General features: G+C 41.8%; 1 protein-coding gene across 9 annotated transcripts in view; it reads left to right on the top strand.

The window, feature by feature from the left end:
- Positions 1-19,804, top strand: part of RYR2 (ryanodine receptor 2) — a 762,307-nt gene that overhangs the window by 719,114 nt on the left and 23,389 nt on the right. For all 9 annotated transcript variants that reach the window (XM_045437236.1, XM_045437235.1, XM_045437229.1 and 6 more), the window contains 9 exons: positions 30-111; positions 2,428-3,725; positions 4,479-4,546; positions 7,159-7,306; positions 10,274-10,360; positions 10,974-11,192; positions 12,684-12,814; positions 14,163-14,205; positions 17,289-17,422. In XM_045437236.1, the coding sequence (XP_045293192.1) occupies positions 30-111; positions 2,428-3,725; positions 4,479-4,546; positions 7,159-7,306; positions 10,274-10,360; positions 10,974-11,192; positions 12,684-12,814; positions 14,163-14,205; positions 17,289-17,422 (2,210 nt within the window). The remainder of the gene's footprint in view (positions 1-29; positions 112-2,427; positions 3,726-4,478; positions 4,547-7,158; positions 7,307-10,273; positions 10,361-10,973; positions 11,193-12,683; positions 12,815-14,162; positions 14,206-17,288; positions 17,423-19,804) is intronic.

Here is a 19,804-nt window from a genome sequence, read left to right as displayed (position 1 = left end):
GTTAATATAACATATATTAATATTTTCAGGATTCCAGTCAAATCGAGCTATTAAAAGAATTAATGGATCTTCAGAAGGATATGGTGGTCATGTTGCTGTCCATGCTAGAAGGTAGTTTTGATTTACATTTTCAAGTTCCCATTAGCCTTCGATGTCAAGGATCAGTATGTGCTTGCTTATGGAGTCAGCGTACTGCAAAGCATAAAATATCAACACTGAGATGTGACGGATACCTTGGATTTATTGCTGGCTTTATTACTGTTTTCTCAAGGTTATTTTTTAAGAGATATCTTGCATATCTCAGCTTATATAGCTGGGAGATGAAACCAGTGGTAACTTACAGGGACACTTGTCATTTCCTAGTGATACCCTAAAGAACACGCTCTCCAGACATAGTATATATGAAGACGTTATTTGTTTTGTCCATTGGTTTGTAATCATTGGGCATTACAGGCATGTGGATGAAGCCCGACAGTATAAACCACTGCGTTGAGCTGGCTGCATGGTGACTCCCGTGGGTCCTTCATGGCTTACAAGAGAAGAAGAGAGGACACCATCCCCCACGGTGGCTGCTGGCGGCAGTCCTGTTCTCCCACGGCATGCCTGTATCAGCTCTCGTTCTCTTCTCTCTTTCCAACTTGTCTCGCTTTCCTGCCCCATGTCTCTTCTGGGTCAGGCAGTAAACGTGGTGCTCGAGAGCTTGCGTTCAAGTCCCCGCTTTCCCACGTGCTAGCAGTGTGACCCTTGCTAGCGCTGGTTCCATCTCCATTTTCAAATTCCTTCCTCTGTGACACGGGGGTACCAATAGACCGATGGGCAAAATTGGTGAAATCACGTGAAAATGACCAAACCCACCTAAAACACGTTTGCTGTTGCTACCTCCCCTTTCTTCTTGAACCCCTCCTAATTTTTCTCTCCCTGTTTCTTAGTCCACTGTGCTTTGCATAACTGCACTTTGATTAACTGAGGCCAGAGGTGTGCCTTGTGCTAGGACTTCAAAGATGCCACATTTGCAAAAACCCTTATGTGCCAGCCACTGTATGCCCTCTGGGCACAGGACTCTTTTACCATGACTTCATATCACATTTTAGTCTAGAAAATAGTAACGACACTCATAACTGCAGGAGCAGCTGTGACTGCATCCGTGACAACTTAAAATCACCCATTATAATAAACTTTAAAAAATTTTGTTAATGTTTATTTTTGAAGCAGAGAGAGATGCACAGAATGTGAGCAGGGGAGGGGGAGAGAGAGGGAGACACAGAATCCGAAGCAGGCTCCGGGCTCTGAGCTCTCAGCACAGAGCCCAACATGGGGCTTGAACCCATTAACTGTGAGGCCATGACCTGAACCGAAGTCAGGTGCTTAACCAACTGAGCCACCCAGATGCCCCAAATTCACCCACTTTAATATACCAGCTACTCATTTAATCCTAATACCAAGGTTATGGCTTTGGTAGTATTACCACTGTTTGGCAGATGAGGAAACCAAGGCACAGAGAGGCTAAGAAATCTGCCCACATTGCTCAGCTTGTAGATGAGCCTGGATTCCAACCTAACGGTGTGGCTCCTGAGCCCACGTTCTCAACCACGGTGTTTATTGCTGTGCAGATGGACTCAGCAGACCTCACCACGTGTCTTTTTTCTGATGTCTGTCTTTATGTTACATAGCACATTCTGTTCAATGCATAAAAGCTTTCCGTGACTCTATAATTTAGGATAATATCTAATTTTCTCACGCTTATCAATGATCTTCCATTTTCCTACAATAAATATTCTCGACCATGAAGAAATGCCGGGAGATGCTTTACATTGTAAATCAGAAAGAGCGTATAATTTGCTTTCAGAGGATCACGTTGATGTCCTGGCACTCACCCTCAATAATCATGTCACAATGGGCACATTCATTTAGCCTTGCTAAACCTCAGTTTCCTCAATAGTAAAATCAGAATTAATAAAAAGTATCTGCCTCACAAACATATGAACATTAAATCATATATTTTCTATGAATGGTGATTCTTCAGTCCTAAAATGCTGTCCAAATGCTCATTTTTATTATTAACATGAAACTGGACTTCAGTTTCTGGCTTTAGGATATAAATGTTTCCCCCATTTTCTCTATCCTAAAATATATTGCCTCCTCAATCAATTTGAGGGGGAAAAAACCCAGCTTTTGTTCAAATCTTGATTTATTCCCGTTAGTCTGACTACTTTGTAAATATGTTTTTGACGTGTTTATGTAATCACTCTTTTAAAGTGGGGTTTACAAACAACTCTCCATCGTTCCCTGAGACTTCATGTGGTAGATGATAACCAAGGAGGCGTCCTTGATTCAGATGTCATTTGAGGCTTCTATGGTCATTTCCTCTGCAGACGCTGGTTTTATCAGTAATGTTCATTCTGAACATGTGCCATTCTTTACCACCAGGTAATGTTGTCAATGGAACCATTGGCAAACAGATGGTCGATATGCTTGTGGAGTCTTCCAACAACGTGGAGATGATTCTCAAGTTTTTTGACATGTTCTTAAAACTAAAGGATTTGACCTCTTCTGACACATTTAAAGAATACGACCCTGACGGCAAGGGAGTCATTTCCAAGAGGGACTTCCATAAAGCGATGGAGAGCCATAAACACTACACGCAATCAGAAACCGAGTTTCTTCTGTCCTGTGCAGAGACGGATGAAAACGAAACCCTGGACTATGAAGAGTTTGTCAAAAGGTTTCACGAGCCCGCAAAGGACATCGGCTTCAATGTGGCCGTTCTTCTGACCAATCTTTCGGAGCACATGCCCAATGATACGCGACTGCAGACTTTCCTAGAGTTGGCAGAGAGCGTGCTGAATTACTTCCAGCCTTTTCTGGGCCGCATTGAGATCATGGGAAGTGCCAAACGCATCGAGAGGGTGTATTTTGAAATCAGTGAGTCCAGCCGAACCCAGTGGGAGAAGCCCCAGGTCAAGGAGTCCAAAAGGCAGTTCATATTTGACGTGGTCAACGAAGGGGGAGAAAAGGAGAAAATGGAACTTTTTGTCAACTTCTGTGAGGACACTATATTCGAAATGCAGCTGGCAGCGCAGATCTCAGAGTCGGATTTGAATGAGAGGTCAGCGAATAAAGAAGAGAGTGAGAAGGAGAAGCCGGAAGAGCAGGGGCCCAGAATGGGTTTCTTTTCCATCGTGACGGTCAAGTCGGCCCTGTTTGCTCTCAGGTATAATATCTTGACCCTCATGAGAATGCTCAGCCTGAAGAGCCTGAAGAAACAGATGAAAAAAGTGAAGAAGATGACGATGAAGGATATGGTCACGGCCGCCTTTTCGTCCTACTGGAGTATTTTCATGAGCCTCCTGCACTTTGTGGCCAGCGTTTCCAGAGGCTTCTTCCGCATCATTTGCAGCCTGCTGCTTGGGGGGAGCCTGGTAGAAGGAGCAAAAAAGATCCGAGTGGCAGAGCTCTTAGCCAACATGCCAGACCCCACTCAGGATGAGGTGAGAGGGGATGGAGAAGAGGGGGACAGGAGGCCCATGGAGGCCGCCCTGCCCTCGGAAGATCTGACAGACCTGAAGGAACTGACAGAGGAAAGCGACCTTCTTTCGGACATATTTGGCTTGGATTTGAAGAGAGAAGGAGGACAGTACAAACTTATTCCTCATAATCCAAACGCTGGCCTCAGCGATCTAATGAGCAACCCGGTCCCTATCCCTGATGTGCAAGAAAAATTTCAGGTAATTGACTCTCTGGACTTCTCTAGGCATGATCAATGCATGTCTTCAATGATCAATGAAGTCTACATCAGTTTTCGTGCTACTGCCAGAGTGGTGTTAAATACGTGAGTTGGGTTTCCAAAGGGAAATGGCTCTTGGTAGGCAAAGATTGCCTTATGATGATACTTGGCAAATTACTGAATTATCTTAAACTGTTAGGGCGTAAGCTCAAGTCCTCACCCTAATGACAGGAGTCAGCTGGGCAGTCATTCCATCCACAGATATTTTATGAGTCTTTACCAGGTGCCTAATGCCGCTGGGTATCATAGGACATTAAAGGAGATAGAGGATGTGGTCATTGCTTTCAAATTGCCTGAAAGAGTTTATTAGGAAGAGATAACCAACACTCACGAAGGAACTAGGAAATTATGAAGAGTTAAATGATGCGGGCACTAGATAGTAGAGGTCATGTATGTTGACAAAACGGAAACATCGCTTTGGTTTGGAGTAGCTCAGTGCAACTTAAGAGGGGGGCACTTAAGTTTGCCTTGAAGGGTGAGTAAGGATCGAGTAGGTGGATGTGGGAGGTGTGAGTGAAGAAGAAGGGGCAAGAGTTTAGACCAGAATGAAGGGTGTGCCTGGCACCTTCATCTCCGTGAAGGCAAGAGGGTATCCTTGGCAGGTTGTGATTTGTCACGGGGTCACGGGGTTCCCTAAACTCACTCAGAGGTGATGTGTAACCCCGATTTCTTTCTCCCCCTTGGCCCATTCAAGGAACAGAAGGTGAAAGAGGAAGAAAAGGAGGAGAAAGAAGAAAGCAAATCTGAACCTGAAAAGGCCGAGTATGTGTAATTTCTGTATATGTGCCTTTGTTTCAGTAAGTCTGATTTACCTGCACTCTCCCTCTCTTTGGGGGACAGTCGGTCTTGCTCCCTGATGAAGTCTGCCATTCTTGAGGTAAAGCTCTGGGGGGAGGACCCCCCCCCCCAGCTGCCACTCCATTTCTTCCTCCTTGTTCCATGAGGATTCTGTTTGTGCATTTCCCTTTCAGCAGAAATGGCTCCAGTGATTCCATGGGATGCTCTCCTCAAGGTCACTCAGTGCTGCAGTTCTGTGCTCAAAATCAGGCAGGACTTCTGTCCTTATGAGCCAGGGAGGAGACAAACGTTCTGAATGCCATTGCCCAGAATCCCAGCAGTGACCATCCCCCCAAAGCGTAGCCCCAGAGCCACATGCACAGTGGTGAGTTTGTTAGAAACAAAGATCCACAGGGATGCTGATTCAGCATGTCTGGTGTGGAACCCAGAAGTCTTCGGTTTTAACCACACTCCTGCTGCGGGGCGCGGTTGCCTTTGTGGTGGTAAGAAAGAAAGAGCTGGGTGTGGAGCCATAAAAATGGGTCACTTCCCCATAACACTGGCTTTCTGTTAATCATGGAAACCTCTAGCTTTCACCCAGTTTAAATAATTTCATAGGCACACTTTTAAAAATCAACGAAGTAAAATTTTAAGTACCTCTAAGTGCTACTATGCTCACACAGCATTTTTACTTTCCCCTCCGTTGTTTTCTTTGGCGCGTTTTCGTGGGCTCTTCCTTACAGTCATCTCTGTTTATTGTCGAAGAAGCCCACACAATTGGGTCGGTTATAAAAACGGCCACGTAGATGATTTGTTATAGTGAAATGTAACGTCACAACCGTCGTTTCTGTGGCAATTCTTTCATGTTAAAAATAATGTTAGATATATGTCATCCAGGTTGGGGTTATGTATATGTGACGACGCGTATATATGTTTATATGACTACCCATAAATATGCTTTCATGAAGGATTGGTATTTTGCACCTAGAAGGGGTAGACTGTCAAATTTCAGTACTTCTGATTCCATCGTTAATATGTTGACATGCTTTATGTATGTGAACCGCCAAATGCATATGCCTCTGATATTAAGTCCTAATGGCTGGTCAGTGTTAAAACTGAACATTAAAATCACAATATAAAAATAAGGTTATTGGGAAGTCACAGCAAAAAAAAAAAAAAGTATCTTCATTGTCATTCTGTTTTCAGTTAAATGTTTTTATTGCACATTTGGAAGGGAATGTGGTACATAGAGCCGTAAAGACACTTCAAACCTGTAAGATGCCCTGTATTTATTTATTTTTTAATTTATTGTCAAGTTAGCTACCATACAGCCTCGTCTTGGCTTCAGGAGTAGATGCCCGTGATTCATCACTTACATACAACACCCAGTGCTCACCCCAACAGGTGCCCTCCTCAATGCCCATCACCCACTTCCCCTACTCTCTCAGCCCTCCACCCCAACAACCCTCAGTTTGTTCTCTGTCTTTAAGAGTCTCTTGTGGTTTGTCTCCCTCTCTGTTTGTAACTTATTTTTCCTTCCCTTCCCCTATGGTCTTCTGTTCAGTTTCTCAAATTCCACATGTGAGTGAAATCATATGATACCTGTCTTTCTCTAACTAGTTTATTTCAGGTAGCATAATACCCTCCAGTTCTGACCACATTGTTGCAAATGGCAAGATTTCATTCTTTTTCACTGCCGAGTAGTATCCCATTATACTGGAATACCAAGCAGTGTTCCATACACACACACGCACCATATCTTCTTCATCCATTCATCAGTTGATGGACATTTGGGCTCTTTCCACAATTTGACTATTGTTGATTGTGCTGCTATAAGCGTTGGGGTACACGTGCCCGAATGAATTAGCACTCCTGTATCCTTTGGATAAATTCCCAATAATGCTATTGCTGGGTCATAGGGTAGATCTGTTTTTAATTTTTTGAAGAACCTCCACACTGTTTTCCAGAGCGGCTGCACCAGTTTGCATTCCCACCAACAGTGCAAGCGGGTTCCTCTTTCTCCACATCCTTGCCAATATCTATTGTTTCCTGAGTTGTTATTTTAGCCACTCTGACCGATGTGAGGTGGTATCTCATTGTGGTTTTGGTTTGTATTTCCCTGATGAAGAACGATGCTGAACAAACATCCCTTTAGATTTGAATGTCACAGAATTATCCATCAATGGGAGCCTATGATAGGCAAGGAATCCAACCCCTCATTCTAAAATTCTGGATATTATAATGCACTGGAAGAGAAACTAGTTTTCAACAGCAGTGCTGTGATTTAAATTTTTTTTAATATTTATTTATTTTTGAGAGAGACAGAATGTGAGTGGGTCAGGGGCAGAGACAGAGGGAGACACAGAATCCGAAGCAGGCTCCATGCTCCGAGCCATCAGCACGGAGCCCAACACGGGGCTTGAACCCACAAGCTGCGAGATCGTGACCTGAATCGAAGTCAGACGCTCAACAGACTGAGCCACCCAGGCGCCCCAAGCGATGCCATGATTTAAATATCCATTTATGTAATTTGGCACAAAACCTGTTTATATCTGTAGCTCCTGAATGGCTTGTATTTCATTCATTTGTGTTCACAGGGGAGAAGATGGAGAAAAAGAAGAAAAAGCCAAAGAAGATAAGGGTAAACAGAAGTTGAGGCAGCTCCACACACACAGATACGGAGAGCCAGAAGTTCCCGAGTCGGCATTCTGGAAGAAAATCATCGCATATCAACAGAAACTTCTAGTAAGATGTTTTACAATGAATATTGTTATTGATATATTGTGAGACCCTAATCATTCAGGCCCAGTAAACATTCACCGACCTCTCCTTGGGTGGCAATCAGGGGACGAGTCAGCCCCGCAAGTATGTTTTCTTTGCTCGCCTGAGCGTGTTTATATTTTCTAATAAATGCCTTTGGCCCACTGCTCCCTGTCCTCAAACCATAACCTCCACCACATCCACCTTCCCTGAAGCCATGTGATTTAGTGACTGCCAGCACAGTGCATGCAGAGTGTTCCCAGTAAGACTTTAGGGCAAGTTAGTAAATACCCCCTGAAGCTCCACTCTGCAGGACACTGTGCCAGGGTCTGTAGGCCATTAAAGCAAAAACATACCTGAGGGTATAAGTAATTCGGATTGCAGAGCTGGATTCATCGATTTTTCTAGAACCTCATCTTTTTATTAAAAATCCAGCTATGACAGTATTAATGCAACGAGTCAACTCTCCATTGATACTAAGAAGGTCTGTTCAGAATTATTCTTTAAGTAAAAACCAACGAATGAAAAGAGAGAAGGCGGTTCTTTACGTGGTATCCTATGCATTTTGCAGAAATGCCCCCCAAATTAATTAAATGCATATTCATATTTGAAAAACAAAGAAAGAAGGTATAGTTCTCTATCTTTATTCATATTTACAGAAGATGGCATTCTTAAAAATTTTGGTTGAAAGGCCCTTTTTATATATGTATGTATAATTACAGTATATACGGTTTTTTGAAGAAGAGCGTGTAGATCCAGCCTCTAAAAGGTACTGACCAATAATATCAGACCTAGAAACGAAGACCAGTGCTGCTCCTAGTAAAGCCATTTGAGAGTCAAAATCATATTTAGTGTTTTACAGCCTTTGAGAAATCAAAAGTAGGTAAGAAACTCAGTATACTACGGCACTCTGTCTGTAAGGGACGTGAATTGTCCTCGGTAATTATGTATTCTAACTGCCTATGTAGAAATAAATATTACGCATTTTTATATACTTTATGCGAACATATATTTTAATTAATAGTTTCAACTATGTTTTCTTCAACTATCTTGCCTTTTCCCTATGTTGTGGGAAAGTGTATTAAATGTAAATGGTTTGTAGATCACTCTGGATAATCGCTGATTTGCTATGTTGTAATAGTTGCCATAGCTGCAGACGTAGCCAGTGTAGATGGTATTGGGCATGACGTTGAACGGGCCCCAATAACCTGCCATAGCCCTAGTGAATTCCTGAAGACTCTGTTTCACTACAGTTGTGTGGAGCAAGTCAGTGAGGGTTGTCTTTCACCTGTCCGCCATGTTCTCTTCTCTCTCTGCAGTCCTATTTTCCTGCTTCTGTTTCCTATATATGACTTTCTCTGTTCACCAGTTTGCATGCACAAGGCTAGTCATGGCCACGTCAGGCCACCACAGGCCCCTTGTCCCTCAAGTCTTTGTGACCTCCCAGCTCAGATAAACAAGGTCACTAACTCAGCCTCTGTGACCCAACTCTAGCCTTCCACGAGGACAACCAATGTGACTGGGCCCGTTTGGGTGTGGCAGCCTGCCTTCGTCCAATAAGCCACGGCAGTAAAGTCAGGGTCTCGTGTGGGAGATGACACCACCCAAATGGGGTGTGTCCATGGAGACCAACAATGGCGCATGTTGGTCATTTTGACATGACCTATTCTGCTAAAGCCCCTGGCATATCCACTTGGATACCTCGTAGACCTCTCCCACCTAATATTAAAACAAATACTTTATATTTTCTATAGTCTTTTTCCTTAAACCTACTTCCCCTCGTACTTTTTTCCAGCCAGTAAATGGTACCGACAATTTACTGAGTTACTCGGACCCCAAAATCCAGAAGTTACCATCCCTGAGTCCTCTCTCTCTTTCCTGCCTCAAATCCAACCCAGTGGTAATTCTTCCCAGTTCTGTCTTCCAAGTATATCTGGAGTCTGCTCAGTATCACTATCTCCACAGTCCCTTCCTGAGCCAACCCACCACCATCCATAACATCCCTTTCTGCTGTCCTTTGGTAACTCTTAACTAGTCCCCTTGTTTCCACTCTTGCCTCCTATCTGTTTCCCACACAGCGGTGGGAGTAATCTTTCCAGATCATAATCTAGTGGTATCACGCCCTCTTCAGATCCTCCACTAGATTACCATCCCACCTGGAATAAAATAATAATTCCCATAATAATAATAATAAGAGTAATAACTAACTTTCCCTCAGTGAACTTACCTAATCCTCAGAGCAAACCTCTGAGAAAGGTTTCTGTCGTTCTGCCCACTTTACAGATGAGAAAAGTGATTCTGCAGGACTGGTTAATTGCTTGTCTACACCTGCAACGACTGAGTGGTGATGGTGGGCTTCACAGCTGGGCAACATGGCCCCAGAGGTCATACCCCAACCCACAGCACTGGAAGGGACGTCACAGACTTCTGTCAGAAGCCTGTAAACCTGTGCCCCTCACCTCTCTGACCTCATTCCTTCCCATGCCCTTGTCTCCTCCCTGCTTTTCTCTTACTATCCCTCAAGCACATCGTCAGTCCGAACTCAGAACCTTCGTCCCCTTCCACGCACTGTCTCTCTCTGACACATGTGCCCCCCCCCCAGTTGTTCACTTGACCTCTTCCCTATGTATTTAGGCCTGTGCTTATACATAACCTCCTAAAATAAACCTTCCCTGACCACCTATCTAAAATAGCAGCCCTGTTCCCCAAGCCTGTAACCTGATGGATTTTTCTTCATAGCATTTAGCATCCTCTGAAACTAGATTTTGTCTTTCATCTGTGGATGTGTACCTCCTCCGTGGTGGCCCAAACGTACTCCCTCACTGTTGCGTCTACAGCTCCAAGAATGTTACTGGATGCAGAGTAGGCTGGGGCAGATGAATGAATGCTTTAAATCGTCTGCACGTGTCAATCTCTTCATTCAGTGACCTTAATTTTCATCGTTTTTTTCAGAACTATTTTGCTCGCAACTTTTACAACATGAGAATGTTAGCCTTATTCGTCGCGTTTGCAATCAATTTCATCTTGCTCTTTTATAAGGTACGTACATTTTTATGTTTCAGGAACCAGTACGAAACCCCAGATGGGTTGGATTGCGTGTGCAGAATTCACACATTCGCCAATGAGCACATGTAAATCTCTTTCAAGATATGTTTTGATGAAAGGAAAAAACCTAGAGCTCAGGCACATCACTGACGGTCTAGTAAGGCAGGAGCAGACTTGTTCCTCCAAACTAAGCGGGAAATACCTCAACTAAAGAGTGTTTGATGTAGTACAGGGTTTACCCAGTGTCCCTAGCCTGATTTGGCTGCGTACCCACCTTGGTACCATATCTGGGTGTGGCACACCCTCGTTACATTAAATTCATTTGGTACCTGAGAAGGCAGCCTAGCCATCTGATTTTTCTCCTGCATGCATTAGACTCCTCGTAACTCTTGCTCAGATTAGGAGGTGTTTTAAAGGATGTGCTCGTTATAGGCCATCAGCTTCTGAAAAGCTATCTTTTTATTTTTAGCCTTTGCTTTTAGTCTTTTCGTGGTACCTGAGCCTCCTATCTGGCTCTCTGCTGAGAAGGCTGGGTTTCCATTGTTTCTTGTGTGTGCCAGTCCCTTAGAGGGAGTAAACTGACTCTACTTTAAATGGTTTGAATCAGGTCTCCACTTCTTCTGTGGTTGAAGGAAAGGAGCCCCCCACTCGCAGTTCAAGTGGAAATGCCAAAGTTAGCAGCCTGGACAGTGGCTCGCCTAGAATCATCGCGGTTCACTACGTCCTGGAGGAGAGCAGCGGCTACATGGAGCCCACGCTGCGGATCTTAGCCATTCTTCACACGGTCATTTCTTTCTTCTGCATCATCGGCTACTACTGCTTGAAAGTAAGATAGTAAGGCACCAAGGTACCTGTGTGTGTCCGTGTTTGCGCATGTCTTTTGCAGGTTGGACTCCTGGGGGAGCAAACTCTGAGATGGGAATTTCCTGCACAGAGAGATTGTTAGAGAATGTTCCACGGATCAACACCCGTGGGGCAAGGAGAAGAAGCAGGGTGGAACAGAAGACACAGTGGGGCTGTGGTTCAGATACAACAGGCCACACACACAAGCCTCAGTCCCTGAAGCTGGGATGCCCCTGCAGGGCTGGGGGACTGGAGCCTGGGCTTCAGAGCTCCATGTTGACCAGTCGTTGACTGCAGGCTGTCCTGGGAAGGGCCTGTGGCCCTGGGCTGTCTTGTTATAGCTCCCTGTCACATATTGGCAATTATTTACATAATGACCCTTTTCATCAAAACTTGGCCCCACAGAAATAATCTACCATGTCCCCTAGCAATGCTCCACTGTTTTAGAGTTATATAATACATCATATGGAACCTATGAGTCATTAGGCACCTACCTAATGCCATCATTGGCAGAAAGACCACAGTTTGTCAACCTTCACCCAGAGAATAATGCAGCTCTATCCCCAGAGCCCTACCAAGAGAATAATATAACTTGGTGAACAGAACTCAAGATAGTCTCCGAATGCCCAGGGCTGCCCATTACCTTTGCAAACCTCTTTATTTTTTCCTAGCGAGACACCTTTTCTTGGTAATGCCTTTATCTCATTATCTCCTACCTCAGATTGTGAAGCTTCCAGAAGACTTTTGAAAAGCCAGAGCCCAGGGTGAAAGACTAGAATGTAAAATTTTCTTCAGAAATTCTTTTCCCTTCCCTGTCTTTCCTTTGTTTTATTAAGAGGGGACAGGGGAAGTATTCTTGGATTTTTCTAGAACGTCTGCCTCTTTTTGTATCCGTGCCTTCTGTAAAATCTGTCCATATGAAAAGAGAGCCAATATGTTCTGGAAACATTTTGGCTAGCTGACAAAGATTTTTGCTGATGCTGGAATTAAAATTTATTTCAAAATAGCATATGGGCATGCTGAGTGTGGAATAATTAAAGAGATTTCTCAAATAACACTGCACTTTTTAGAAGCATGCATTTTGGAACATTAGTAACATTGCTGTATTTTATTATATCCGTTCATGTTTCACATATATAAAGATGTATGTTAAGTATATCATAATAAAAGATATAATACATCTTTTTCTCTTTAATACATAAAAGTGATTTCTTCCGTGTAGTTATCTGTCAACTTCTATGTGTTTAAAAACATATGATTATAAACTATATCTATTCTATCTTCTTTTTTTCCTAAACCTCTAGATGTTTCTTTCTGCCTAAATATAACCAATTCATTTTCACTCAATTTTACCTTCCTGGAAGTAACATGGGAAATACTTCTTTTTCCAGAAGCTGTTTTGTAAAGATAGCGACCACAGGAGATGCCAGTAAATCTAAACTAATTTTAACGTGTTTATTTTTTTCAAATGTAGGTCCCATTGGTTATTTTTAAGCGAGAAAAGGAAGTAGCTCGAAAATTGGAATTTGATGGGCTTTATATTACAGAACAGCCTTCAGAAGATGATATTAAAGGCCAGTGGGATAGACTCGTAATCAACACACAGTGAGTAAAGAATTATATGAGACATTACTGTGCTCAAAAATTTCAAGACAAAAAACAAACAAACAAACAAAAACTTTGCTGGAGTTCCTGCAGATTTGTCAAAAGTTTAGCAGAGGTGAATAATAGTTATATTTTCGGCCAAGAAAATCAAAAGACTAAGCACTGTCAGCCTCTTAATGGATGCTATCAATTTTTTTCCCATCTGTGTTCCGAATTCCTTAATCAAAAATGGCTTTGGGTCCATTTCCACAGCCCTGATGGAACTTAACATCCATTACTCAATGTTCAGAGAAGTGTGTGGCTAGAGGGGCATAACCTGCAGTGTGGGGTTATCTCATCCAAAAGACCAGACGAGGCAAAAATGATTCATTAAGGAAAGAGTTGTAGCATTGAAGGCAAAAATATTGAATTTCATACTTTCAATGTATCTAAGTTGTAAACTTTCAGTTGGTACCATAAAGCAGCCCAGCATAAAACTAGTCAAACGTTATGACATGTAAAATATAAGGCAGGGAGACAAATGCTTTTTCTATACATTAATTATTTACCCTTGTGAGATCAAGACCCAGACTCCTAGCAGCTGTTCCAGGTCAATCCATCACAAAAGTAGAACTTGCCACCACTAAAGGTATTAGTGATACACTATTTTTTGAGTAGTTTCTAGTACTCTAGTGTGTCACGTGTGAAATATCTTTTTATTGTGATCAGTTTTGCTTGTTCTTAAGAAGTTAAAATTGCTAATAAGCTGAGTTTTCAAATGAGGATAATGTGTTTGTGCATTAAAAATGTTTACTCTAAATGCTCAATGTTTTATTTGTCAACTCTGGCTGTTAATACTAAGTCAAATTAGATCTGTCCCTTTAAGTGAAGTCCATATTAGTACAGGTGCCATGGTCAGTTTCTTCGAGGATAACGTGGGAATGAGATTTTTTAATTTTATAAGAAAAAAAATGACAGATTTTTAGATACCTTAATTTTTAAAGATAATTGACAGAGAAATGTATGTCATTTGACATGTTACAAATGACATGTGTCAGCATGTAAATAAATACAACAAGCTACTTATTAATAAATATGCTCATATTCTTCCCTGTTAAAATATTAGCCTGGAGTCTTTTTGTGATTTGCATGTATATATTGATATATGAACGCTTACATAATATTTAATGTACCTCTGATATAGAAAAATTATGGGATAAGATGGGACAAAATTGATTATAATTTTTGTGAATGAAACAATATGTGTTTACATATTATTTTAAGTATTTTGTTTATTCCAAACAACATATTGTTATTTATCATTTTTTTAAATGATATTATTTTACTTTTATGCTTTTATATTTTTTAGGTCATTTCCCAACAACTACTGGGACAAATTTGTTAAAAGAAAGGTAATACCTCTCAGAAGGAATGCATTCTCGATTTGTTTCCTAGAGTGCAATTCAGATTTGAATTTGATATGGCTTGTGTGGAGAATGAAATACTGAGGTGTGCTTTTATCTGTCTTTTAATGTCATTTCAAAGTGGCAATAGAATTCAGTATGAATTTCAAAAATTGCACGTAAAGAAGAACCCATACTCTGCAGCTATAAAATGAATAATAAGCATTGCTTCATCCACCTGTCCTCTGACTCAGGTGAATAATCGGTGCTCAGTCCGCACAGTAATAGGAATTGGTGAGAATTTTCTCCGAGCTTCTTTGGGTCCCCTGAATTGTCTAACGACCATTTTCTGATAAGACAGCTGTAAATCACTGGGGCTGGAATCCCGCTTCACCCTGTAGGAGCAGAGTCATTCCATGAGAACAAAGGATTGAGTTTTGTTTATTTCACATGAACTTCGGAGATCTTTTTATTTTCATAAAGTTTTATTCTTCTGACGCATACTGCGTCATAGTGTAGTAGAAAGAACAATGATAGGGCATCAGTGATGAACTGTGGCGCCTGCTAACTGCCCTGATCTTGAAAGTCAAGGATCATCTCTGCTCTTCTCACCACATAGCATTTTAATGTCAGATCTCTTTTAATGAAATAATGTATGTACCGGTACTTGTAGATCATGAAATACTATTGCTTTATGTGAAGACTAAAGCGATTCACATAAAGCGTTACATTCTAGCTCCTGCTTATTCTTTGAACTTTTCTGATTGCCACCCTGACTCAACTCACCTCCTTAATGAGTTCTAGCTCCGACGGGTACCGTCTGGAGTAGCCAGAAACATCTGCCAGATGAAGTGCTCTTGTTGCCTTTGATTCCGTGTTACTCAGGAGGATTGGCGAACAGCAGATTTTTTGTTAGCAATCTGAGGGGAGATAGAGGGCTTGCACCAAGAACTGAAATCAGGTACACGAGGAAGCACGTTGACCTTTTTTTAAAAATCTATTTAATAACAAGACTTTCTAGTTGAGAGAAGTCGTGTGTTTGTAGATTTTATTCTGGCACAAGAGTTTTGTCTCCTGGTGTGACGTGAAATTCTGAGCAGCATTGCCCTCCTGCATACGAGTACATCCACATTGGTCCAGGGCTTTGAAAGACTTATTTTTAAACAATTTTAAATAGGTAACTTGAACATTTTATTCTCATTAGCTACTTAAGAAAGAAGCTTTGAATTGTTAAAGCACAGATTTCTCTGAAGGAAACTGCATATTCAGAGTCAAATAAATACGTTGTCATTGCAGGGGCGCCTGGGTGGTTCAGTCTGTTAAGCATCCGATTTCAGCTCAGGTCATGATCTTGAGGTTCATGGGATCAAACCCCATGTGCGGCTCTGTGCTGACAGTGTGGAGCCTGCTTGGGATTCTCTGTCCCCCTCTCCTTTGCTCCTCCCCCCACTCTTGTGCTCCCTTTCTCTCAAATAAATAAACTTAAAAAAGTAAAACTAAACTGTAATTGCAGCAGGGACTATTGGTGGCATTCCTACTACACTTAGTACTGATTTGTTGTCCTGGGAGTGAGGTGAGAACACAGCCCAGAGGGAACCCCCATGCAGGCCACCCCAGCCCGTTTTTAGCACCGTGAGAATAACACAGAACAGACCTTTGTGGGTGATGTTCATGGGCTTTTTAACTACCACTTCTCTTTCATGTTTTCATTTACCTCGACTGTATACTTTCAGAAGAGGCTTATTTTTATTTTTGCTAATCCCTTTTTCCTTTCCATTAATGTATTTCTTCCTTCGTTCTCTCTCTTCTTTCCCTGGGGAACCCCCTTCCTCCTTTCCCTCACGTGCTCATTTCCTTCTTCTGCATTCCTCGTCCTCTGCTCTCCTACCCTCTTTTCCCCTTAGTGGCCCATTCTCTCTCCTACTTTTCATTCATTGCTTTTCCTGTTGTCTCCATTTTCATTGTGTGTGGGACTCTCATGGAAGCATTAGGCCAAGAGTGGCTGTGTCACGGGGCTGTGCTTCCTGGGCTCAAGGGAAAGCTGTGGGCCCACGTCTACACCGGTCTGAAAACGGGACATGTGGGCAAAGCCAGGAAGATGTGGCAGAGGGAGAGGGGGGCCAGGAAATGGAGGACAGTTGCTCAGAAGGGATTCTGGTGGTGCAAAGGGGTCTATGCAGGGATTGCCCTGAAGACAGGGGGAGGTGACAAGGTTCCGGGGATTACTGAAGGACTGACAGCTCAAGTCAGGAAACTAGGGGAGAGTTGAACGGTTGTAACTGAGAGCCCAGGGAGGATGCTGTCACAAGTGGCCAGCCCATGGCTGGCGATGGTCAGTGCAGATCTTTCCTGAGAGTCAGATCTCGCTTGGTGGTTTCCTTATTTCATCTCTTGCCAAGCTTAGCAAGCTTGGACATGTTACGTTTTCTTATTTTTTTTTTTTAATATTTATTTATTTTGTGAGAGAACACAAGCAGGGGAGGAGCAGAGAGAGGAAGAGAGAGAATCCCAAGCAGGCTCCAGGCTGTCAGCACAGAGCCCAGTGAGGGGCTTGGTCTCATGAACCATGAGATCATGACCTGAGCCAAAACTAAGAGTCGGATGCTCAACAGACTGAGCCACCCAGGTGCCCCAAGGGCATGTTATGTTTTCTAAGACATAACTTCTTTATCTGCAGAATAGGATGCTGATAACATAGTGTGACTTACATAATGTGACAGTCCCATGAGGGAGAGCAAGTCAAATTTCTTTACATAATTCCTGGCGCAAAGTATGAATTTGGTCAAAGTTCCTTTCATTCCATTTTTTCCACTTCTTGACTTATTTCCTTGGGCCCCCCTCTTCCTTTTGCATGCGTCCCTCTCTTAAGACATCTTGTTCCTTGGATGGGTATTACGTACAGTGCTGTAAGTTTGCTTTGACCTTAAGCATTGTGATCACAGAAGAAGAGCCAGAAATGAGATTTTTAAGTGAACTCGAACATAAGACCAATATATAGTAAGTGTCAAAATAATTAGATGTTTGTATGCGCATGCATACGAGGGGTTACTGAGTGGTTGAGGCCAGTAAAATGTTTTATTTCCTGTGCCCAGGTTATGGATAAATATGGGGAGTTCTATGGCCGGGACAGAATCAGCGAGCTCCTTGGTATGGACAAAGCCGCCCTAGATTTCAGCGATGCCCGGGAAAAGAAGAAGCCAAAGAAAGACAGCTCCCTGTCAGCCGTGTGAGTGTTACCTCTTCCCAATGGCTCTAGACCCAAAGGAGAAGAAATTAATACAATTCTGAACTTGATAATGCCTTGACTTCCTTTCCCTCAGAGCCTGGGGGAATAGAGATGAGGGAAACAGAGAATGTACCTAAGGGTCTACTTCTATGCTTCTGGGTATTTTTGGGTGTGGAATGATTGGATTTTTTCCTATTATTTTGGAAGGCGACTTTTTTGTTATTTACATAAAGCAAAAATTATGTAAATAAAGATGTATGTTCTTAACTTAATTTGCCTTTTCTATCCCTGAATGCCATTTAAATCAAAGTCAAACATATACAAAAGCACAATATTTGACTACCTTTTCTGATGCTGTCTGAAAAGAGGTTAATCTTTCTTAGGTTTTGGAAGAGGGGCTCTATGGAGCCCTTTTATTGGGAAAGTTCAAAGTTCATATTCTTTTATTATAATTCTTGAGTTTTGTTTAAATAGCAAAGACTTCACAAGCCAGAAGTACTATGCTGTCATGCTGTTACTCAGGAATTTAACTTTAAAATGAGGTGTTCCTGGAGCGCCGGGGTGGCTCAGTCTGTTAAGTGTCTGACTTTGGCTCAGGTCATGATCTCATGGTTCATGGGGTTGAGCCCCGTGTTGGGTTCTGGGCTGACAGCTCAGAGCCTGGAGCCTGCTTCGGATTCTGTGCCTCCCTCTCTCTCTCTGCCCCTCCCATGCTCGTGCTCTGTCTCTCTCTCTCTCAAAAATAAATAAACATTAAAAAAATTTTTTTTTAAATGAGGTGTTCCTGATAATAGTGCTTTAATGGAATAATAGGTTATAATATAGCTAGAAAGATGTGATTCAGTTGAATTGAATTTGCCTCAGGTTGAATTTCTCACACACACACACACACACACACACACACACACACGTATATATACTGCAAATATATATTTCATCAACTGTAATTCTGGATTAAGTGTAAAGCATGCATGTTTTAAAAAATGTAATTTCTCATTGTAGCCACTTAACGATTTTAGGAGAAACGTAAGTTACTTTCCCTTAAGAACATGTCCACTTTTGTAAATTTATTGTCTCTGTTAGGGATGTGACTACTTTGGAAATATAGACACTTGAGGCTCTGTAGGGTGGTATTATTTTGTGTCAGATAAATATTTTAGCTAGCATTAAAAAAACATGTTGGCTGACCTCATTGGTAATGTAATTTTTTATCTATCTGAAAACTTACTGGAGCTACATGGTTTTTAAAAATAATGTGAACTCAGTTTAAAAGTAGTTCTATGGACAAATACATGACAGAAACTGTGGATTTAGATCCAAAATATCACCTGGGTACTTTAAGAAAACCCATGTGGTACATAATGAGTATGTCACTGTATAGAAGATGAAACACCTTGCCAGTGCTTAGGAACTAAGACCTTTATGTTAGAATATCATATAAAAACAAGGACCATAGAGCAGTGCTGAGCTTTCTACTAATATTTTCAGGTGTCTGACAGTGTAGAATCAAATCGTTTTACTGAATTGTGCTCTTTCCATGGTAATATTTATGATCCTAAAAAAAAAGTCTGAAAAAAATAGAAGGAAAGTTTAGACTATTTTATAAACAAAAGGGTGTTTTATTTTTACTGTGACCAAAAAGTTTTGTTTTTTTTTAATTTTTTTTCAATGTTTATTTTTGAGAGAAAGACAGAGTATGATGGGGGAGGGGCAGAGAGAGAGAGACATAGAATCCAAAGCAGGCTCCAGGCTCTGAGCTCAACTCATGAGCCTGATGTGGGGCTCAACTCACGAACTGTGAGATCATGGCCTGAGCCAAAGTCGGACACTCGACCGACTGAGCCACCCAGGTGCCCCTGAACAAATAGTTTTAAATTAGTGGAATTTTCCACTTTTTTACATAGGAAATGTTTGCGAGTTTGACCCCTAGCAAAGTGCCAAGAAATTAATATGGCATTAATACCTTTAAATATGAAGGGGCACCTGGGTGGCTCAGTCATTTGAGCATTCGAATGTTGCTTTCGGCTCAAGTCATGATCCCAGAGTTGTGGGATTGAGCCCCTCATTGGACTCTGTGCTGAGTGTGGAGCCAGCTTAAGATTTTTTCTCTCTCTCTCTCAGAAAAAAAATTAAAGAAAATAAAAAATAAATATGGATAATAAAATTAGAAGAATAAATTTCCAGTAAATAATGTCCATAACTAGGAAAAAGAATTACATATATTGTTCCTTTATTTAAAACATTTACAAAGATCAAATTTTAAAACATTATCTGGTTTGCATATTAATATTATCTTAATGTGAATGGGTACAAGGATGATTCATCTATTTGTGCATGTTTTATTTGTCAATCAGATATGTAGGGCTTGTCAAACAAACAGGT

The sequence above is a fragment of the Leopardus geoffroyi genome, chromosome D2, assembly GCF_018350155.1.
Source record: "Leopardus geoffroyi isolate Oge1 chromosome D2, O.geoffroyi_Oge1_pat1.0, whole genome shotgun sequence".
Classification (NCBI taxonomy): domain Eukaryota; kingdom Metazoa; phylum Chordata; class Mammalia; order Carnivora; family Felidae; genus Leopardus; species Leopardus geoffroyi.
Note: the sequence above shows the minus strand (reverse complement) of the source record. Positions and strands in the feature narration are given on the sequence as shown.